The sequence below is a fragment of the Strix aluco genome, chromosome 3 (genome assembly GCF_031877795.1).
Source record: "Strix aluco isolate bStrAlu1 chromosome 3, bStrAlu1.hap1, whole genome shotgun sequence".
NCBI classification, from domain to species: Eukaryota; Metazoa; Chordata; class Aves; order Strigiformes; family Strigidae; genus Strix; species Strix aluco.
In genome coordinates this window covers 14,975,197-14,995,941 of record NC_133933.1, presented here as the reverse complement: position 1 = coordinate 14,995,941, position 20,745 = coordinate 14,975,197, and the positions used below count along the sequence as shown (strand labels likewise).

At 45.3% G+C, this 20,745-nt stretch overlaps 1 protein-coding gene across 3 annotated transcripts in view; it reads left to right on the top strand.

Annotated features, from left to right (window-relative positions):
* Nucleotides 1-20,745, top strand: part of ACSS1 (acyl-CoA synthetase short chain family member 1) — a 38,449-nt gene that overhangs the window by 5,316 nt on the left and 12,388 nt on the right. The window contains exons 3-8 of one of the 3 annotated variants that reach the window (XM_074817426.1): nt 9,577-9,776; nt 11,186-11,361; nt 14,026-14,178; nt 15,911-16,058; nt 16,355-16,492; nt 17,068-17,160. In XM_074817426.1, coding sequence (XP_074673527.1) covers nt 9,577-9,776; nt 11,186-11,361; nt 14,026-14,178; nt 15,911-16,058; nt 16,355-16,492; nt 17,068-17,160 — 908 coding nt within the window. Of the gene's footprint in view, nt 1-9,537; nt 9,777-11,185; nt 11,362-14,025; nt 14,179-15,910; nt 16,059-16,354; nt 16,493-17,067; nt 17,161-20,745 lie in introns of all 3 variants that reach the window. The other 2 variants (XM_074817425.1, XM_074817427.1) reach the window with 2 other exon arrangements.

Here is a 20,745-nt window from a genome sequence, read left to right as displayed (position 1 = left end):
TGACTCTTTTACAAAATGTTTTCTGTACCTTGTTGATAGTTGGGGTTCCTGGAGCTCCTTGAGTCTAAATAGGTTCTGGTGGCCTGGTTTACCTACAGAATTTATTAAAGCTCCTGAAGACATTATTCATTGGAGTGAGGAAGCTGGTCAGCAGGAAGGAGTGGGTGTACAAATAGCTTTGAGTGGTTAGTGCTCCGTGCAACAGAAATAAACACTATCTGATACAAAGCTGTGGAAGAAGTGGATTGGTTTTAATCTTGGTATTGTTATTTGACAGGCTATGTAGGCATGTTATGATATAAATGTGTTGTAACCAACTGGGTAACTTGGCTAAATGCTTTGAGGTTTGCTTTTGCCATTCTGGTGCTAGAAATGAGATGGAATCAAAGGTTTGTCCCAAAGTTTGGGGTGGTGTATGTACTTTTACCACTCTCTTCATGCCCCAGGCATGAAACCTGGGAGTAGGTCAGAGGTGGGAATTGTACTCTGATTAACCTGAAAAGGTGAGCAGTCCAACAGATAGCACAGCCTCATTCAAGGCAACTCTAGCCTCCTCCTTAGACTGTGCTACTTGAAATGTGCTGAGCTGCTCCAGACCGTCAAACCATCTTCTCAGGATCTCTGGAGATGTGAGAAGGCCTTTCTGAACAGCAACAGAACTGTTTTTTTCTTGACCATGCCAAAATGTATTTGGAAGAAAGCATATCTTCAGTCTGTGTATTTATGACTGCTGTGGCTTGAAGACAGGTAACTCGCATCTGAAAACTGAATCCCTCTTTGTACAGCCTTACAAAGACATGGTAACTAGCAACCAGAAAGAAGAACATGCAAGTGAAAGACAAGTTGGCTTTCGAGCTTCTGCTTGTATTTGAGAGCTGCGTTCCTGTTTCTGCGTGATACTCTTGGTGAGATGTGACTGAATTCGAGTGACATAGTTTCTCAAGAGACTTTGGTCCTACAACATGGTAAACAAGTCACTTAGTTCTCTGCTTATCTCATTGTCAGGAAAAGCTTTGTTGAAAACAGTGATATTATATGGGTGTGTACACAAGGAGGGAGTCAAAAGTTTTGCCTTTTCTGTGATCTTTGGGATGCATTTTTAAAGGTTTTAAATAGGGCAGCGTGGTTTTCCAAGGTGTGTTGGTACTGGCCTCCCTTTGAAGCTGAGCTTAGTTGAAAACTTTTTGCAGTAGCACCTTGTTTTAGGTAGAAGTTTTGTGAGGGAAAGCGTATGAAAAAAAGAGGTGGCCCAGAAGCTGTGATGCTGGTTGAGTAATCCTCCGAGAGCCTTCTGTAGCAGGTGGTCTCTGCGTGTCGGCCTCAGTGCAAGACAGCCCCAATGTAAAGAGGGAATGAGAGGGATGATGGGTATCAGAAAGAGCCAAAATCTGGTGTCAGTGGCAGAGGAGATGTTCCCCTTTCCTTAGGATCTGTATGCACTGTTAATGGGACAGCAGCCTTAAAGTTGTGCGCTAGGAAGGTAGAGACTTTAATTTGGCCACTTCCTTACAGACCAGCTTTGAGGAAGGTCCTGGAATCTCAGCTAGGCCATGTCCAGGGCTTACATTCAGGGAAGTAAAAGGCTCCAGTTTTTTGCATTATCTATTTTGCAAAGCTTGCTGCTGTGAGCTGCTTCTCCTTATAGGTAAGCCCTGCGTGGCACAAGGAAAGACGTGGTTGCTAGTGTGGTGCTCTCCCTTCTCCTCTGGGGAGCTTTTTAGGGGCAAGAAAACAGCTGAGCGCTGGCCACATTCCTATCATAGCCGGCAAAGGAAGCAGGTGGGTGTGCAGGAAGAGGGCTGGAACAGTCTTCCTCATCCCTGAGGAAGGGGAAAGCCTCTATCAGTGGGGCTTCCGCCATGCATTGGCAAGAAACACAACTACATTGGAAAGTGCTGTCTCAGCTTGCTCATCCCTGGGAGAAATAACAGCCTCCATTTGCCTCTGCTGCCCCACTAACTGCCTAGCTTGCAGGGGGCAAAGAGCTGGTGGGGCCATGCTGTAAGTCAGCCAACATCCCCATGCGCACTTGTCAGCAAGGTGGGTTGTGTTTATGCAGCTGAGTTCAATTGCTATGTGCTAGGAGAGGAATCCAAAGATCTCCTTATTGGCAAAGATACACAAAGCCATGGGTGAGACATTTAAGTTTTGCTTGAATGATGGTTGCTGACCTTATGAGCTCAGTTGTGATGATCTTTTTCACTGCTGAGTTTTGTCCTGTCTCCAGCTGATGCAACTCAGCCTTTCAGGAAAAAAGTTCCCTGTATTCTCTTGTGCTTTTCCCCCACTCTGGCTTTCATTTTTATCAAGTAGAAATTCAGCTAAGTTTCAAATTATCTCCAGTTTTGAATGGGAAGGCAGGAGACTTGGGTTTTTTACTGCTTTGTGAGCACAGGGCATGCAACCCTCCTGGGATCTGGCAGCTGCAGTCAGCAAAGTGTGGACAGATCATGCGAGGTCTGGCAGATCAAGAGGTCTGGCTCTCCAGAGGCTAAACCACCATAAACTCATTGGTGGGGCAGTGGCAAAGTAGCAGTTAACCCACAGGAGTGTGCTGCTGTGATCAACCAGCTGAATTTATTGGCAGAAGGGTCCAATCCAGCTGGGAGTGTTTTGTCCTGCTCTGTAGATGTTGTCAGGGCCCAGGAACTTTGAAACCTTGCAGAGGAATTCCCCAATGCATTGCTGAGCCCGGGTTTTAAAGGGCACTATATTATCAAGTGCCTTATATAAGCAGGTGGAGTTGGTAGCTGGAGCTGTTGAGTTGCAGGCTCTGTAAGCTCAGCAACAGGGAATGTTAAAGACAGCAGCTAAAGTTATGCCAGACCTCCCCCGGTCCTACAGGGGGTTATTTATTCTCTCTGGTGTTCCCTTGTTTACCACAGTCTCTACAATTTAGCCATCTGTGAGCCAGTGTTTCCTAGTACTGCGAAATCCTATGGATATTGCCAAAGGGAGCTGTGTGAAGAAGTGGGCAGCAGTATGCGTTAGCTAACCTGTTTTTGCAAAGGGTTGCAGGCTGTTTCTCAATGGAAGGGTTTTGATTTATGAGGGAGCTCACTCTGGTGCAGAAAATGTTGAGGGCAGACGGAATGTTCAAAATGCAAAATACAAAGTAGGGAGAGGAAAGCAGAAGCTGAGGGGTCAGAAGTTAGGGTCCTTGGGTAGCTTTTCGTAGGGTCCTAGGTAGCTGGGAGAGAAGTGGTTGGACATCTTCATTAGCTGCATCACATCTATGCCTTTAACAAGCCAACAGATGGTGGTTCCTCAGCCCAAGCTGAAATGGTTGAAGTTTGTATTAGAGATCACAGTGAAAGCTGCAGCCGGAAGCCATGTGGGTACTTACCAGGCTGTGCAATGCAGAAGGTGTTTCTCGTTGACAGCAAACTCTTTTCCTCCCTGCCTCCCTCCTCTTTCGTTTCCTGGGAACATCTTACCCAGGCTTTTGGCCTTCCCCATCCAAGGCAGCTCAGGGACTTTTTACTTTCTTACCTGAAAAAGGTCACAGGGGGTTTTCCTTGCCCTGAGTTCAGGATGTCTGCAGGAAGGTTGGACAATTGTGCTCACCTTAGCAATTGAACCTACAGCCAAAAATCCTCATGTTGAGCTTCGTATTTTTCAGTTATTCTCACTAAAGTGGAAAAAAATGTTGAGTTTTCTTTTGGTGAAAAAAGGAAACACATGTTTTCTCTATTTAGCAAAAAGTGAGGGGAAATGGAGGGTTATACTGAGGCACTACCACAGAAGCTGCAGTGGGGTGTGAATAGGTTTGTGCATTATCCTTGTGGCCAGAACGTTGACCCAGGAAGAAGAGATGGGTGTAAAGACCTACTGTGTCCCAGGGGACTCAGTACAACAACTCTCAAACAACAGTACCCACCTGCAGCGCTGGGATTGCAAGGTATGGAGGCTGGCTTTGAACTCTGCTGCTCCGCAGTGATTCATGTAGAGCAACAGCTAGGAGGTGAGATACGAGGGTGTTGGGGTGAGAGATGCGCAGATCTGGGTTTTTTGGGGGTGTTTTTTTTGTTTGGGTTTTCTTTTTTTTTTTGTACTAACCTGTTTGGGGCATTTGACCTGAATTTTCAAATAGTTTCATCCTGATCCAAACTGGTTCCAGGAAATAAACTGGTCACTGCCAGAAATAATCAACCCAGCTGTAGTGCTGAGACAGCAGAAAACATGGCTTGTGCTGAGCCTCCTAAACAGGCACTGTCAAAGCCCATATACAGCATTGAATATATTAGGAAAATGTCTAGAAACATGTTGCTAAAGGCTGCTTCCCAAAGAAGATCTTAATGCTATTTTTTTTGATGTAAAAAGAACTGGCTTTCTTTGTTTAGAAAGCTTCAGGCTGTCTTGCTGTGGTGAAAGATAGCATCAGTCTTCTTGGAAAAATGTTTCTGCCAGGCATCCCTAAAATGCATGAGAGAAATTCCATGTGTTGGTGATGGGTTTTACAGGAGTCGTTGTTCCAGACATTGAGTGATAGGCTTTGGAAACAGAGGCACCACTGTATCTGGGGAATGATCTGGGAGAAATATGGTCTGGTAGTTTCTGAACAGAAATGTAAAGATAGGGAGAGAAGTGCTGCATCTGTTAGATTAAACAGAGTACTGGCCTGAACAGTGATCTGCTGGCTCTGGTGGAGGGGCAGCCTTGAAGGTCCTGTGCTTAGAAGTGATGCTGTGATAGCCGAGGAGATACCTGCATAAAGGGTGATGAACACCCTTTAGAAGAGAACAGTGTTAACACTCAAAAGTCCTGTTTATGGGCAAAAAGGAAGCACACCTTACATAGAGACAGCCAAGAGTTTATTCTTAGTATAACTGAACCCTTAGCAAGCTAATCTTATTAGGTAAGATCTAATTATTACAGAAAAAGAAAGAAAGATGTCCTGTTAGTTATGACTGACACCACTTTTGTCCAGCATCAGGTCCACATTTCTTTTACTGGTTGTTTGCAGTGTGGGGCCACCAGTGCCAGCCTGTGCTCCATCTCTTGTTGGTTCGCCTTCATGCCACGTGCTGTGCCTCCGCTTCTCAAGGCCTTTTACCATAGCAGGCCTGTAATTTCTTAATACTACTTCATTATGTTAGGGCTGTAAACCCATGATGGTAGCATAAAAAGATAAAGAAGCATAAAAAAAAAATTAGCCATGGTTACCTGGTCAGTTAGCAAAATTGCTGTTACAGCTAAACCAAGTGAAAACGAGGCTGCAGGTAGGCCAAGAAGAGCTCGGACAGAGCGAGCATCACAAGCTGTGTTCCTGAGACCTTGCAAACTCAGTACAAAGCCTGTGGCATGCTGCTTGCCACAGCAGTACTGTGTTACAGGGCTGCAGGGAAACAACAGGAGCAGACTGCTCTGTCCATGAAAGCATGTGGTTTTCCAGCAGGTTGTGACATGAAACAGCTGTGTGAAGGGCTTGCTCCAAAGCTGACGAAAATCAGTGGGTTGCGGGTCAGGAAAGCAAACCCAAGAGCAGCTCTGCAATGGGGTGGTCATTGTGAACATGGAGGGGGGGATTTATGTGCAACTCAGCCTGTCCCTGCTCACATTTCCTGCTGGCACAGGGGGAGAGCTGGCTCTCCGCAGAGCTCTTGTGCATGGTGTGCCTCTCAGTGTGTCACCTGCAGCGTGAGCAGATATGCCACTGGAGTAAGACAATGCTTCCCTCTGGTTTTGGAGGCGGGGTTGGGATGGGTAAATTCATGTGAAATCCATGTTCAGCAGCTATCTACCCTCACACCTGCAGTAAAAGGAATGGGTTGGGCTTGTCTGCATTTTCAGTTGAAAGATAACATTTTCCAAAATCAAGTCCAGAATCTCCTTCATATGTCATAATTTTTCACCTTCCCTATGTTCATTAATGTGCCTACCATCTCCCTGGCTTGCTTTGTTTTAAAAGCACGTACTCTATATACTGCTCTTCCTCCTGTGCAAACAGTCTCGCCTCCTGGGTCCAACTGGTTTCTGCTTCCCTGTTTTTCAGCTCCACCCTGATACTTTAATCACTGGAGTGGCGTTCTGCTGCCTGGTTTGCTCTCTTATTTGCTCTCAGCTCTTATGATCTGCTTTTGCAGAGGATCTGCAGACTGTTGCGCCATGAACTGACTTTGCAGTTTCTCAGCTGTCTCTGTCCAGAGGGGCTGGGTGCTTCCTTCCGTTGCGGCACATTTCCTTCTGCAGTGGCTCTGCTGAAATCCTCCTGTTGTCTGTCCAGCTTGCGCACAGGGAGCCGGGCACCCTGGGCCTGTCTGTGTGCTTTGTGGCTTCATCCATCTCCGTTGGTTGTCCTGCCTGCCTCTGCTGAGCATAGTGCCCTGCTCTGCACCGTCTGCTTGGGTGACTGCACTGAAATCCTCTGGAGTGCTGGCAGGCGGCAGCGCTGCGAGCATCCCTTGGGATTTTGCCTTTCTTCCTGTTCTTGTGGTTTGCAGAAGCAGTGCACATCTGCTCTGAGCCTCTGGCCACCTTCTGTCCTTCACTGTCAACATAGGGCAATGTGGCAACAAGGGTGGAGCAGTGCTGGGCTTGAGGCCAGAATTGCTTTTGGCTCTTCTAACCTTGTGTGATGGAGGGACTGCAATGCCAAGCTTGACAGCAGTAGTAGGTGGAGAGAGTGATGGCCATGGTTTCCCTCTATTCAGTTCGGTTAGGTCTGTCCCACCCGGTTCAGCGGAGCAGCGACCCTGCAGGGTGCTCGTTCCACCCTGAGACGTGTTTAGGTTAAGTACTGGAAATGTGTAACCTGCTGGCATGTACTAATTGCCTACCTGTTAGATAGCAAAACATGTGTGAAAGGGTGAGGAAGCCAAAGGAAGGATTCCTGACACAGCATTTCTGCCAACTCCCGTTCTTGAACTGGAGGGGAAGCCTGAGTTGCAGCTACAGGAGCCAGAAGACACACCTGATGCTCAGGGATTTGTGGATTTCTTTGTTGGAGCTCTTGGCTTCATCTTCTCTTTGTCTTTGTGTCTGTTCCCCCATGTGCTGCACAGCCAGGGGACCTCCAAGGCCTTCCTATCTCTGCCTTCTTTCAGGGCACAAAGGAAAAGGCAAAGCAAATAGATCTGGGCTGAAGACTTGGTCTTTATTGTCTATCAGCTTGCTCACACACTCTTATTAAGCAAATGTTAAATTGGGGTTAATCATAAAAAAACAATGAGAGCTTCTGCCATCACAGTCATTGAGTCCTGAATAAGCAAGCAAACCATGGAGTTGCTTAGAAGGGGTGGCCTAGCCAGAGCTCTTCTGACATTTCTGTTCAGGAGAAAGCTCTGAAAGCACTTGGGTGTTTTCCATTGCAGATAAGTGGATTTGTTTTGCTTTCTCACAGCTGCCTCTCTGGGCCTTGTTTCATTTCCTGTGCTCTGCAGTTGAGCAGCTTAGTTTTGTTTTGGCTCTTTAATATTAATCCACGTTGAGATTTTTCTCTCGGTGTCAGATGAATTCTAGGCCAGAGAATGTGGCATTTCAGGACAAGGCACAAAAAGAAATATTGGGTGGGAATTCAGTAATGCGTGGTGTCGCTCAGTTCATTAACTTAGTAAAAGTAAGCAAAATAATACATCTAACAGACTGTGCACTTATGTAGATAGCAGGAACGTGCATGGTCATGAAGCACTTTGGAAGAGGTATTGAATGTTGTGCTTTAGAGTTTAGGCTGATCTCTAGCTGTAAGGGATTAGGAGGAAATTCAGTCTGAAGTAAAGCCACTCTGTATTTGCTTTCTGCAGGGTTGCGGTCTCTCTGTGGTGGCAGCCCCTGCCAACTATGAAAGAGCAGGCACTGAGCATGCCTGGCCACCTTTCTGAGTTCCTGTGCTTCGGGAGTGGTCTATTTACTTTGTGCTACAGGAATAGTCTTAAAATAAATAACAAAAAGTGCTGTGGCTGGGATTCAAGGCTCACTTTCCTTATCTTCCAAAAGGTGTCAGGGAAGTGGTATCCCGTCAGCCATCCCTGTATGTCTTCATACTTTCTCTACAGCTGTGTTGCTTCACTGCCCTCACAGTGCAGATGGAGTTTTATCCTAAAGAAGTAAGATGCCAAGTTATTCTCAGCCTATGGTTTTGTTATGACATTTCCAAAATGGAGCACTTGGGCTTTGCCTATTTCCAACTTGCATTGGTTTAAAAAAAGAAACAATTTTTGATGGACCAGAAACAGTGTTTCATTTTATTTGCAGCTTAGCCACCAGCTGAAAACTGGTTTTGTTTGTTTGTTTTTTCACAGCTATGGCCAGTTCTGGGAGATAAGGCTACATTGGTAGATTCATGTGTTACAGCTTACTATGGAATGCAGACCCCCAAATTTCATTTGCATGTTAACAGTTTCTGGAGTCCCTGGTGGCATAGCTGACAGACCCCCAAGGATTCACAGGTGACAGGTTGAAGATGAGTGTGCTAGGAGCAGAAGAAACCTCTCCTCTGGGCCTCAATAGCAAGTTCCTGAACCCAGAGGACAAGTTTAATTTCTGGTGGACTCTGTGAGTCTTCTCTTCTGAGCTAATGACAGACACCAGTAAGGGGTGCTTTACTGCCCCTCGTGAGGGTCACCTCATTCCTTGGTGTAAGACCACTCCTCACCTGGCACAGTTTTCTGTATTCCACTGCAGGCAGGCAGAGCTATTCAGTGCATGACAGCATCTTGGTCCCAGGCATGCCTGCAACCATGTTGTCTCCCATGCAGGCATCAGAATAAGTGTACATCCAGGTCCTTGCCCACAAACTGTTTTTCTGTTCCTTTGAGAAACGTTTCTGCTATTAAACCAGCATGTCGCAGCAGCGAGCCCTGTGAAAAGAGCCTTTGTGCCTGTTCTCGGTGTTCCCGAGTTTTTCTATGCAAGAGTGGCTGAGGTTTTACTCGGAGCAGTGTCTCTGTTCTGTGAGGCTGTTGAGCTCTGCGGCATGGCAGGGTGAAGTGACAACAGGAATTTGGGCTGTGGGTGATCCAGCTTTGATGAGAGTCATGTAAAATCTGCCACTCACACAAGTGTCTCAGGACTTCTCCTTTTCTTTCTTATGCATGCAAATGCATTGTTTATCCTTGCAATTTAAAGAGAAGCTACTAGTTGTGAAGTGCTTCCAGAAGTTCCCTCCCAGTGTTGGGAGTCTTTGGACAACACTGCCATTTTATCTTGTGTTTATTGCACATGTGTTCCCAGCAGCTTCTGACTGAGCCTCACAGGTAAAAGAAAGCCATCAAGGATGGCTAAAATGGACACCGACTTCTGGAGGCAGCAGGACAGCCACTGGCTTGCTGGTTCCTCTATCCGCACCAGAATCCAGCAGCTCTGGGCAGCACCTGCAGCTCTTGCTCGCTTGTCCTTCTGCAGCAAGTGTGTCTCTCTGCCCCCCTTTTCTCTCCCCAATGGCAAGAGCAGCCTGGCTCTCACCACACCCCAGGCTACCCTTCTTTAAGATGCAAAAGCTGGCATGTTCTATACTGCTGAGATGACAGGGTACAGAGGTGATTGCGATACCTCACTTGGTTCAAGTTCATCCTTTTTTTGCTCCCCGATGTAAAACAGGTTGCGTGGTCCCATGACAACGTTGCTTCTCTGCCACAGGGAACTTCTGGATATGACTTGCCGTCTTGCCAACACCCTGAAGAAATATGGGATACAGAAGGGGGACAGAGTGGCCATCTATATGTCTGTGTCTCCCTTGTCTGTGGCAGCCATGCTGGCTTGTGCCAGGATTGGTGCTGTTCACACTGTGGTCTTCGCTGGATTCAGCGCGGAGTCCTTAGCTGGGAGGATCATGGACTGTAAGTAGATGCAGACCAGGGAACAAACCGCTCAGGACAGCGCTCCAAGACATATCCCAGTTCTGTGTTTTCTTGGCAGAAAGAGAAAACGTTCATTCTCAGCTGGCAGGACAGTTCACACTCCTTTTGAAAGTACTGTGAAGAGCCTTTTCCTTAGTGGTAGATGCAGTATCCTCTGACCTTAAAATACTTTATAAATTGCTTAACATTCAGTCTGTGCTGGGTTGCTGCCAGGCAGCAGTGAAGCTGGAGGGAAACCCAGAGTTTAGGAATGGGGCCCGATTTGTTCTTGCACAGTATAATTGCAGTGTTCCTTTGATACTCCTGCACAGTGCTAATTCTGCAGTCTTGATTGTGATACTGTGATTTATGTATAGCACTGGAAGTGTTGGCAGCCTGCCCTCAGTCTGTTAGCTGTTGTTTCAACAGAGCTGTTTGTAGCCCAAAGCACTTGTAGTGTGATTAGGTAAAAAGTAATGCTAAAAATACCAGCAGAAGAACAAGATAGCAAGTGGCTCATGTCCTAGCAGTCACATCAGTTCCTTTATGACTAGTGTGAGGGAATAAGTCTTACAGCAATTTTCATGCTTTTTTTTCTGTTTTAGTGGAGTTAATCTATAGAGAGCAGGTACATGTTTTAGTTATCACTCACTTTTGGCCATTTGTGTGGAGGTGATGGGCTAAAGAGCCATTTCTCTGCAGCCACATCTCTGTAATAATGTAGTGTGATACAACTTGAAGTGCTCTGCCAGAGTGCTGCTGTGTGCTGTGGCTTCCAAGAGATTTTCTCTCAAGGTATGGGTAAGTCTTCCCTCAAGGTACGTGTCACCCCGGAGAGAGGATGAGAAAGGGGCAAAGGTGCTTATTCACTAAGGTTGTAGGAAGTCTTGCACTGGTTTCAGTGCCTGAGCTGTTAGACTAAAGCAGCAATATTCACTATAACACAGGTAACTGGGAAGAAACTGTTATTCATGTCAGCTTTGATAGGCAGTAATGGAGACATTTAAATTGCAGTGAGTGATACTTAGGCTAGATATTGGGCAAGACTTTCTCACGTTCATGATAGGCACTGGGGTGGACTGGTAGGGAGAGGGTAGAATAGCTGCCATTGGGGTGTTTTAGGAAGATTGGACTGACAGCTGACAGAAATGGTTTAGCTGGAGTGGACCCTGCCTTGGGGTGGTGGAGATGGACTAGATAACCTATGGAGGTTCTAGCTACCACTAAGCTCTGTGGGTATCAGGTTTTAAAGTGTTTTTTGTCAGTAACACTGACAGTTTTTGATTGATAGAAGTTCTGAGTATTTGTCACACATGTCCTATACATCATCCCCAAAAGTAATGAGAGTAGTGTGCATATACTAGCCTGGAAGACAGGTTGGTATGTCTGCTAATTCGTTCTCTTTTTAGCTGGATGCAAAGCAGTTATCACCTACAACCAGGGAGTCAGGGGAGGCCGAATCACAGAGCTGAAGACAACTGTGGATGAAGCTGTGAAAAACTGTCCAAGCATCAAACATGTCTTTGTGGCTCAGAGGACAGATAACAAAGTCCAGATGCGTGACCATGATATTCCCCTTGAGAAGGTATGTTGGTGTTGGTAAACCTTGCCTGTTTTCCCTGATGTTTCTTGAAGTATGTGATGTTTACTGTGCTGGGGGAGAGAAATATGGTGCAGTAATAAATGTAGGGACCAGCTAACAGAGACACCTTTGTTCAGAACACGTGTGAGAGTCTCACTGAATGTGTAGATGATGCACTCTGGTATTTGGCTTTGGTCTTTGATCTGCTACTGTAGACTACACTGGGCATCAGGAGCCAGGGAAGACCAGGAAGTCTCCATATTTTTCTTGCATATGTGTGCTGAGCTAAAAGCCTGTGAAGCAGGTGCTGCACTGCAGCTTGGCACTCTAGTGTAGCAGCAGACCTGCCAGTGATGACTGGCCTTTATGCTGCCGCTGGAACAGGTTTTCAGTGTGTACTGCTCTTCCTGTGCTGCCCCAGTACTCTGGTGGACTACTGGATACAGCTGCGTTGCAGTGAGAGCATCTGTATGTCCCTGCAGTCACCTAGCTCTGCAGATGCCCACTGGCACTCTGGATAACTCCTTTTAAGTCTGAGAGTTGGCTAGATGATCTTTCTCTCCATCTGTACCTTTTGGACCTGAGTTCTGCAGATGAAAAGGAGATGCCCCTTACGGCCTTGATCTTCATCCTCAAATGGATTGCATTTACAGTCTGCTAGGATTGGGAGTTGAAGCAGTTCAATATATATCTGATTCATCTCAGCATGGGCAAGCAGTATGCTGCCATTTTAGTAGTCTTGCAAACAGTGCTGAGCTTTAAGGAATGTTTCCTGAGACCTGGAGTGCACTGATACAATTGCTGTTGTTGTTTTACTGCGTTCAGACACTGTGTTATGGTTTGTCATATGCACTCTCAAACTGGACATTGTTGAAAGGCAATGCAGAAATAATCAAGTTCCTGGAGGGGACAGTATTGTGGTTACCCCATGATGGGAGGACAGCGATGACTTGGGAATATGTAGAATCTGTGCTTCCTGGGGAAGAAAACAGCAGTTGTTTTAATGTGTTTAGCTGGTATACAGGGGACTGCAGCCTGATGCAGAAGTAGTTTTATCAGTTTGCTGGCAGCAGCCAACAGAAACTGTTCATCGTAATAATGCCTGGAAATCACCTGACTGCAGCCAAGATAGTCACTCAGGAGTCCCTGTGCTGGTCACATGAGATAGGAGCAACTACTAGGGTAGATTAAACAGAGAAGGCAGGTTTTAGTTCGAAACTGTGTTACTCCTTCTTACTCCACAAAGCACATTCTGATGATTTTCCTTAGTCTGCAAACAGCCTGAGGCACTTTGGTGATCCAAGAGCTGAGGTCAGCCCATTGTCAGTTGTAGGGTCTGAAACATAACAAGAATTAAACCATTAGTGCTGTTAACTCTGTCATTACTGATCTTTATGGCAGTTGTGCTTTCTAGCTCTCGTGCAATGGATTGTTGCAAAATTTAAGTTCATGTTATAATTGAGCATATGAGAACTCCATCTCAGTTTCTAAGACTGTCAAGTCAGCCTGAATTGACAGTGCTGAAATGTTACAATAAGTACCCAAGATGAGCAGGAGTGCTGTAACTCAGAGGATAAGAATTATACCTGACTCTATCAACTCTTCATATTTTATTAAGCTTGTTTGTCAGACACTTTTAAACAACTGGACCTGCCATTGGTAGTGTTCACTTGTAAATACAGCGTGTTTACAGTGTATACTTTTAAAAAGGCAGTACCTAGAAATTCCAAAGAGCCGCCTAATAACCCTTGCAGGAATCATTATTCATCTAGGATAGTACAGAGCTTGAGAGAAGCAAGCCAGCTGTGCTTTTTTTTACAGCCATATGTTGCGCATCTGGAACAGACAGTGATTATTGCAAGTTTGTACATGGATAAGAAAAATGTTCAACCTTGTCCTGAAAAATCTACAGTCTGGGCAGACAAGCCTTCTGCTGCTGCAAGGTTCAGTGACCACAAGCATCTCTTTCAAAGCACATTATTTCCCCTTCCTCTCCTGGACTGGGCACACAAGCTGGAGCAAAAGTTTGCTCTGGCCTAGTAGGACATTGCATCCTTTCCTCCTGTGGTTCTGACTGTAGGGATGAGGAGCAGATCTCACCCACCTGGCCAAACAGTGGAGTACGAGGAGAGTGATAGAGGCAGGAGAGTAAAGCACTCTCCTTCTCATAGGTAGAAGCAATTAGAATTTGGGATTAAATGGACAGGACAGTCATCCACTACTGGGGCCAGAGAAGGGAGATGAATGCACAATTTAACTGTAGTTAAAGTTTTAAAGGGAAAAGGAAAGTCCTAAACAGTATCCAGTCAGCCTTGCTGCTGCTATCAAGTGTGGTTCATGTTTGCAGTCACACTTCGGTTTTCTACTGGCAGCTTGCAAAGGCTTGAAAGGTAAGCTATGACCTACCATTTTTTTCCTGAAATGTTATTTTCTCTGGCCAATTCCCCTTGACTTATGCGCCTAGCAGAGGTATTAGTGGAAAGCCCAGGTGCTATGCATCCCCAGGAACATTTTCCACTAGGTGAGCACATACAACCTATCCATGGACGTTTGTGAGGGGGCAAGAGCAATAGTGTCTCTGGACACTGCTGACATGCTTACAAATGGAATATTGGTTGGCTCCATATAGCTAAAGTCTTTCTGTTATTACCACCTTTTTTTCCTTAGGAGATGGCCAAGGCAGCTTCTGTATGCCCTCCAGAGATCATGGACAGCGAAGACATGCTTTTCATGCTGTATACCTCGGGCAGCACTGGGAAACCCAAAGGAATCGTTCACACCCAGGCTGGATACCTGCTGTATGCTGCTCTCACGCACAAGGTAACTTCAGGTGCATCCTCTGGAAAGGGTTCATTTACCTTCCAACAGTACTAATGAGAGGGACTTGAACTGGTGAGGGATGCTATATTCTGTGTTTGCTGCCCAACTGGCTTACTGGGTGTGAACAAATTGAGAAATGAGAACGTGTAATTAATCTTCAGGATTTGTTCCTGCAGAATGTAATATTATGCAAACCAGAGCCTAGAGTTATGAGAGGAAGGAAACTGCAGTGCTGCTGCTTTTGCATTTAAAATGTGCTAGTGTTGCAGGCCAGAATTTGTGGACATGAAAGTGATGCAGCTGAGTTGATTCTAGTAAATATCTTACTGACATTGGTAATGTGGATATTACTGTAGTATTTTGTAGTGGGATGCTGGCCTTTTTTCCAGAGAGGGTCTGGACTCTTAAAACAACCTCTTTGCATAGCACTTGTCTGAAGATCAAAAATTACTTTCATGATCTGTGGTAGCACTTTTGCGCTGCTCTTTATGTGATCTAGGCTAAATATTTTAACCCTCTTTCTCATGGAAAAAAAAAAACCAAGTCAAGGCACTGCTGCTTGAAGCTTCACGTCTGAGCTCTGCATATGAAAAGGTAACAGTGAAATGTGGAGAGGACTGTGGTGAAAGATCTCTCTTTGGCTTTAGTTGTATCACACTGTAATCACACACAATTCAGGAAGAGGTTTTCTTTCTTTAGGCTGACATAGTTGAATTTTTAGAAGATTTGAATGTGCAAGTGTCAGATTTCTCTGCATGAAGGTATTTGTTACGTCAGCTTTTCTAAGTGACAGCATCACCTCCAAGGCATCTCTTTCTTTCTTAGTCCATAAGGTAGATCCTGCACCCTGGTGCAGACATGCAGGGAGGCACTGTATGCAGCTGCAGTCCCTTTAGAGGTACTTCAGAGCCTGAGAGGGAAAGGCACTTGCAAAAGTAAGGTGAGAGCTGGCTCTCCTAGGTAGAGGGATCAGCTGACCTGTGTGGCCTCTGTGGTCTTTGCACACTCACGTGTAACATTCTTGTTACATGCTAATGGGGTTTTTTTTTTGGTTCTGATCCACTTGCTTTCACTTAAAACATAAAGCTGACTGCCTTATGAGTCAGGACTGCTTCACCATGCAGTAGAGGAGTTAGATTTACAGTGAGAAGCATTTTCCATAACCAAGACAAGATAATGACTTCTCCAGGATTTTTATCTTGAATTTTATGAGCAGGGAGAGGGTAGCATCTGGAAAGCAGTACACTGACAGAGAAGCTGAGCAGCTAAGAACATTTCTCAGAAAATGTCTCATGAGCACTTACCAGTTTCTCCAGCTTTCTCACGGAAACCTAGAGATATTGGTGAGGGGTCTGAGCCTCTGAGGCCTGCAGCTTCACTGCAGTTCAGGGTCAGCTCTCCCACGTGGACTGTCTGGAGTAGGCAACCTTAGGTATCCGGGGCTCTGGGCTTTGATTGTAGCTTTGTTGCTCCAATCTGAGCAGCTCCTGGTCCAGCCATGCTCCCTGTATGGTTGCAAAAGCAGTCAGGAGCCTGGAAACCCTGATACTGGTCCCTCTGATTTGCTTCCTCACCTTGGGCTGGCCTCTGTGCCTGCTGTGTCCTACATGCCTGGCTCCACTTGCCCTGTGCGGTCTCTTGCTCCCACTTGGATGTCCAGCCCAGCACCTTATCTTTAAGTTCTTTGCACTTGTGAACAGAAAGTCAGCTGGCCTTACATTTATCTTTGCAGTATGTATTTGACTACCAGCAAGGCGATGTCTTTGGCTGTGTGGCTGACATTGGCTGGATCACGGGACATAGCTATGTTGTGTATGGACCACTCTGCAATGGAGCCACCTCTGTCCTGTTTGAAAGCACTCCAGTATACCCTGACCCAGGTGAGGAAGTGGTGGGCAAAGGTTTGGCTAGATATGGCAGCGTGACAAAAGAGACTTAGAAATCTGTCCAGTGTGACCTGCGGGCTCAGGGGTGGTAAGCTCCATTTCTTTGGAACATGTGTCTGTGACATTCAGGAACATCTGTGCATCCAGGGTGAAAAAAAAAAAGTTGCCATTGGTTTTGCTCTGTACTCACAGTAGTCACAGCTTTAGCTTTGGCTGTTAACCCTCCTGGTGAGCATTTGCAGTGGTATGTTGGTGCTAGACAGATAAAAAGCCTGTTTGTGATTTTGCAGGTCGTTACTGGGAAGTGGTACAAAGGTTGAAAATTAATCAGTTTTATGGAGCACCTACAGCTATACGCTTGCTGCTGAATTATGGAGAAGAGTGGGTGAAGAAATACGACAGATCTTCCTTGAAGACCTTGGGATCAGGTAAGGGCCATTCATCTGAAAAAGACAAGGGGGTTCTAGCTGGTGAAATGAAGGTACCAGAGGAGCTTGGCTGACCAGATGGGATGTGGTTAAAAACAGATAATAAAGCAGGCTTCCTGTCTGGCTTTTCAGATATTTTCTCAGCAGAAAGAGAAATAAACTGAAGTTGGGGCTAACGAACCTTAGTGTGCTTGCCCATTTCCTAGCTTATTTTGCAGGATCACATTCTTTGCTAAAAAGATTTATCCAATGGTAAATGACATCACTTTGAATTTTGCTGGCATAGATGACCCAAGCAGCATTTTCCTGTGTTATTTAGGATTCTAGAGGTTCTTATACATTACCTGCATTGATTAGTTACCTTCAGTGATATTTGTTGCTTGCCTTTTGGTCTTTCTGGAAAAAGTCAGTCCTCAGTTAAATGAGTGCCTTGCAGTCCTTTGCACATCTCAGCAAAAATGCTGTAAGCATTCTGCTTAAAGATCATGCATTCAGCATGTTGTGCACCAAAAGGGAGAATGAACTGCCTGCAACTCCCTGAGCCTCAGGCTGCTTCCTGTCTTATTTTGGTCTAGTGGGAGAGCCCATCAACAACGAAGCGTGGCAATGGTTCTACCATGTGGTGGGAGAAGGGCGCTGCACCCTTGTGGACACATGGTGGCAGACAGGTAAAAGGGGTCCTCGGGGAGTGTGGGGGGCCCTGACCATGTACAGGGTGCTGGTGGGTAGAGAAAGATTAATACATTTCAATTTGATCCAACAAGTCTGTCAAAAAAACCCTCCTGGCATTTGGATCAGCTTTTGAAAGTCACTGGGGAGTTTCAGCACATAATAGCAACGTAACAGCATATGAAAGCAATAGCAATGTTGGTTTTTTTCTTTTCCCCTCTAAATGTTCTTTGATATTTTGCATGCCAGAAAATCTCATTTGGTTCTACAAACAGGAGGCAGAGATTGAATTTTTGGGCAAAACTGGGAGTAGGCAGCTTGAATTGGAAACCTCATTTTCAGTTATTTATCCAACTGTACTGACCTTGATATGGTCTTACTGTGAAAAGGTGTTTATAGCACCATATAGCCACAATGTGTACTCAAGTGTGCTTTGTTTCCCTTCCTGGGAACAGTCAGAGGAGGATGGAAAACTAAGCTGTGTAGCCAAAGGGACCTAGTGCAACTGCTCCATCGGATTGGAAGGGAGTGAGTGGAGCTTGCTGGCTGTGCATTGGCTGGGTAGGGGACAGTGGCTATCACCCAGCAGGGCTGCCTGGGAGCAGCTTCTCCCAGGAGTGAAGTAGTATGCTGTAGTTGCTTTGGCCCTGGACCTTTGATGCCTCAAAAAGGAGTGCACTTCTGTTTTGACAACATGCTTGGCCCAGCTGTGTACATCAGTTAAGGCTTGTTTTCCATTTACAACCTGCTGGACAGAGCTGACTCTCAAATCCCTATCCAGTTGGAGCAGAGCTGGTCCCTGCCTCCTGCCCTCCCTGGCCAGCGGCGGAGAGAGGCCACAGTGCTGCACTGTGGCTGGGGCTGTGCTGCCTGCTGGGGCCCTGTGCTTGAAGGGGTTCTGCAGCTCCTTCCTGGCTCCTTCCTCAGCACCTGGTCCTCTCTTCTGGGCACCCACATTCCAGAGCTGCTAAAGGTATCTTGCTATATGTCCTTCTCAAGTTGTGAACCACAGTTTGTCATGGAGCCATGGACTTAAAGGATGCAGCACAGCTGCTGGCATTCTGCCTCTGCTGAAAAAAAGCCATCCCTACTCTTAAATTTCCAGCTGCCACTGGGCAGAATATTCATTCCCTTTTCAGTCAAGCTGCTCCTGATTTTATCCTTATTCCTGCTAGCAGGCTCTCTCTTCAGGATCCCTGTCGCCCATTTCAATGTGATGAATTAGTTTCTGGCACACAACCAAGTTCTATTTAATCCAGACCACACTTGCAGACTCTTTTTATTTTCAGATTTGAAATAAAACAACCTCAGAATTCAGAGCAGCCATGTTAAATACTATCTACTTGAACTACTGATCTCTTAAACCATCTGAGTTCTCACATGCTGAGCAGAGGGAAAGCTGACTGACTGGGTGCTATATGCCTTCCTCCTCACTGCTCTGAAATAAAACACCATGGAGAAGCAGTTGATTATTGTACAGTGGCAGAATTGAGAAGAATCTTTTTTTTGCTCTAACATTTTTTGTTTGTTTATCTTCAATTAACTGGTGCATGCAGTGGCTTCTATTTCCTCTGAAGTACAGGGTTGAATCTTATATTTCTCCAGGGTTTTTGGAGCAACAACTGTCAGGTTGGACAGTCTGTAAGTGCAGAGTGCTTGATCTTACTTTGAACCAGGCATAGTTTTGCAGGTAAATAGTTACCAGCTCCTGAAAACATAATATAATGATAAATATTCATGAAATTGATTTTGTTAGAAAGTAGAATCAGTCTTTCTCCGCAGTTGATACTTCCAATAAAGAGGAAGCCAAATTAATCTTGGAAACATTATATACACCATTTGAATGTAAAGGCAGTGTGGAAAGAGATCATAAAAACAGTTTGATGCTGGATGTGGTCCTGCAGTGTCACCTCTCATATACAATTTCAATGTAGCTTGTTAATGGTCTATAGTATGCAGTGTCCTCTACGGTATGTTGCTCTCTGAAGTAGCAACGTGTTGCCAGCTAATAAAGCCTGGTAGGCATAAAGGTTAGCAAATGGTGATTTAAGAATACACTTGAAAGTCTTTGCATGAGCAAAGGAGTGAGATAGCAATTACAAGAAGCAATTTGAGTAGTGTGGTATGTGCAGATGAGAGAGATGAAAAATTCTTGTGACTCTTACTGTTAGGTAGTGCTGTGCTGTGATTGGCAGTAATAGAATCAAAGCTGTGTTTGAGTTTCAGGTGTAGCTCTTCACAGTGCAGAAGAGATACTAGGTATTTTTACTTTTGTTGTTACTTTTCTAAAAAAAGTACAGCTGTTGTACACAGCTGTGAACAAAAGCTGGTTTTGAAAGACATCTCTGAATAGGCCCTGGAAGCTTTTGGTTTTGGCATCATCTTACAGCCATGATGACTGGGCTGGTGCTTCTGAGATGGATTCCCCCCAAAGTAGTCAGGCCAATCTATCTGTGGTGGTGAAGACAATGGTGGCAGAGAGTACATGCTCCACCCTGCTGCCAGAAGTGATTTACCCTAGGCGGAGGGAAGCCTGTTTCGATGCATCACCCTCGTTGCTCAGACTCTGCTGTCCTTGCTTAAAGTCTGGGTGGATTTGCACTGAGGTGACAGCATGGGCACAGGTAACATGGAAGCATGGTTTTTCTTCTGCCAGCTCTGCCTCTAAAGAGTTGGACTTCATAAAGGCAGGGTAGAGCCTAGAAGCCTTGCTAGCTGTCATCTGTCAGTGGCTAAAATTAGTACTTTTAAACCGGTTTAAAATAGGTCTTTACCGTGAAAATAATTTTTAAAGCATCCTTGCCACCAGGCATCTCCCTCTGAAATGTGACTTTACTGCATTATGTGCAGCTGGTTGCAGGATGTGTAGGATGTGGCAAAACCCATGTTGAAACACAGCTTGCAGTGCTCTATTCAGAATGAGTACTGGCTTGGGAAGAGCAACCATCAGTTTAATCAGGTTCCCTGCTCTGATGCAGATTTTGTTTGTGCAGAGAACAGCAGGTGTCTGGGATACTTTTTTCTTTTTCTGAAAAAATTCAAGATGACCCTTGCAAAATAAACAGAAACATGTGAAGTGGGTGCATGCTCATCAATGAAATCTGAAATGATTTCATGTGTAAGCCACATGTGAAATTATTTTCTGCAGGTCTGAAGCTTAAGGTTCTGCAAAGAGACCCTTCCTCATAGCTATGTCAGGGCAGGTGGATGTAAATTCAAGGTTAAATTCAGCCTTTCCAACCCCTGGTTTCAGTTTTCACAACCTCAGCAAAGCCAGTAGAGGAATTCACTCTCAAAGTGGCAGAACATACCTTTATTTATAGACTGTATTTTTAAAAGCCTAATTCTCCTTTGTTTTTGTTTCTCTTGTGTTTCTGAATTAATTTTAGAATAGAAAAGATCTGATTAAGTTTGGAATCTGATTTAATGTTCATCCCAGCAGGAATGAAAAGGGATGATTAAATGGTTCGATTTTGAATAGAAGATAAGCTCAACCTGCCTGTAAGAGGTGGGTTTTGTAATAATAGTAATTCAGACTCCTGAAGTGCTTTTCACGCTAACCTTAGACAGCTGTAAAAACAGCA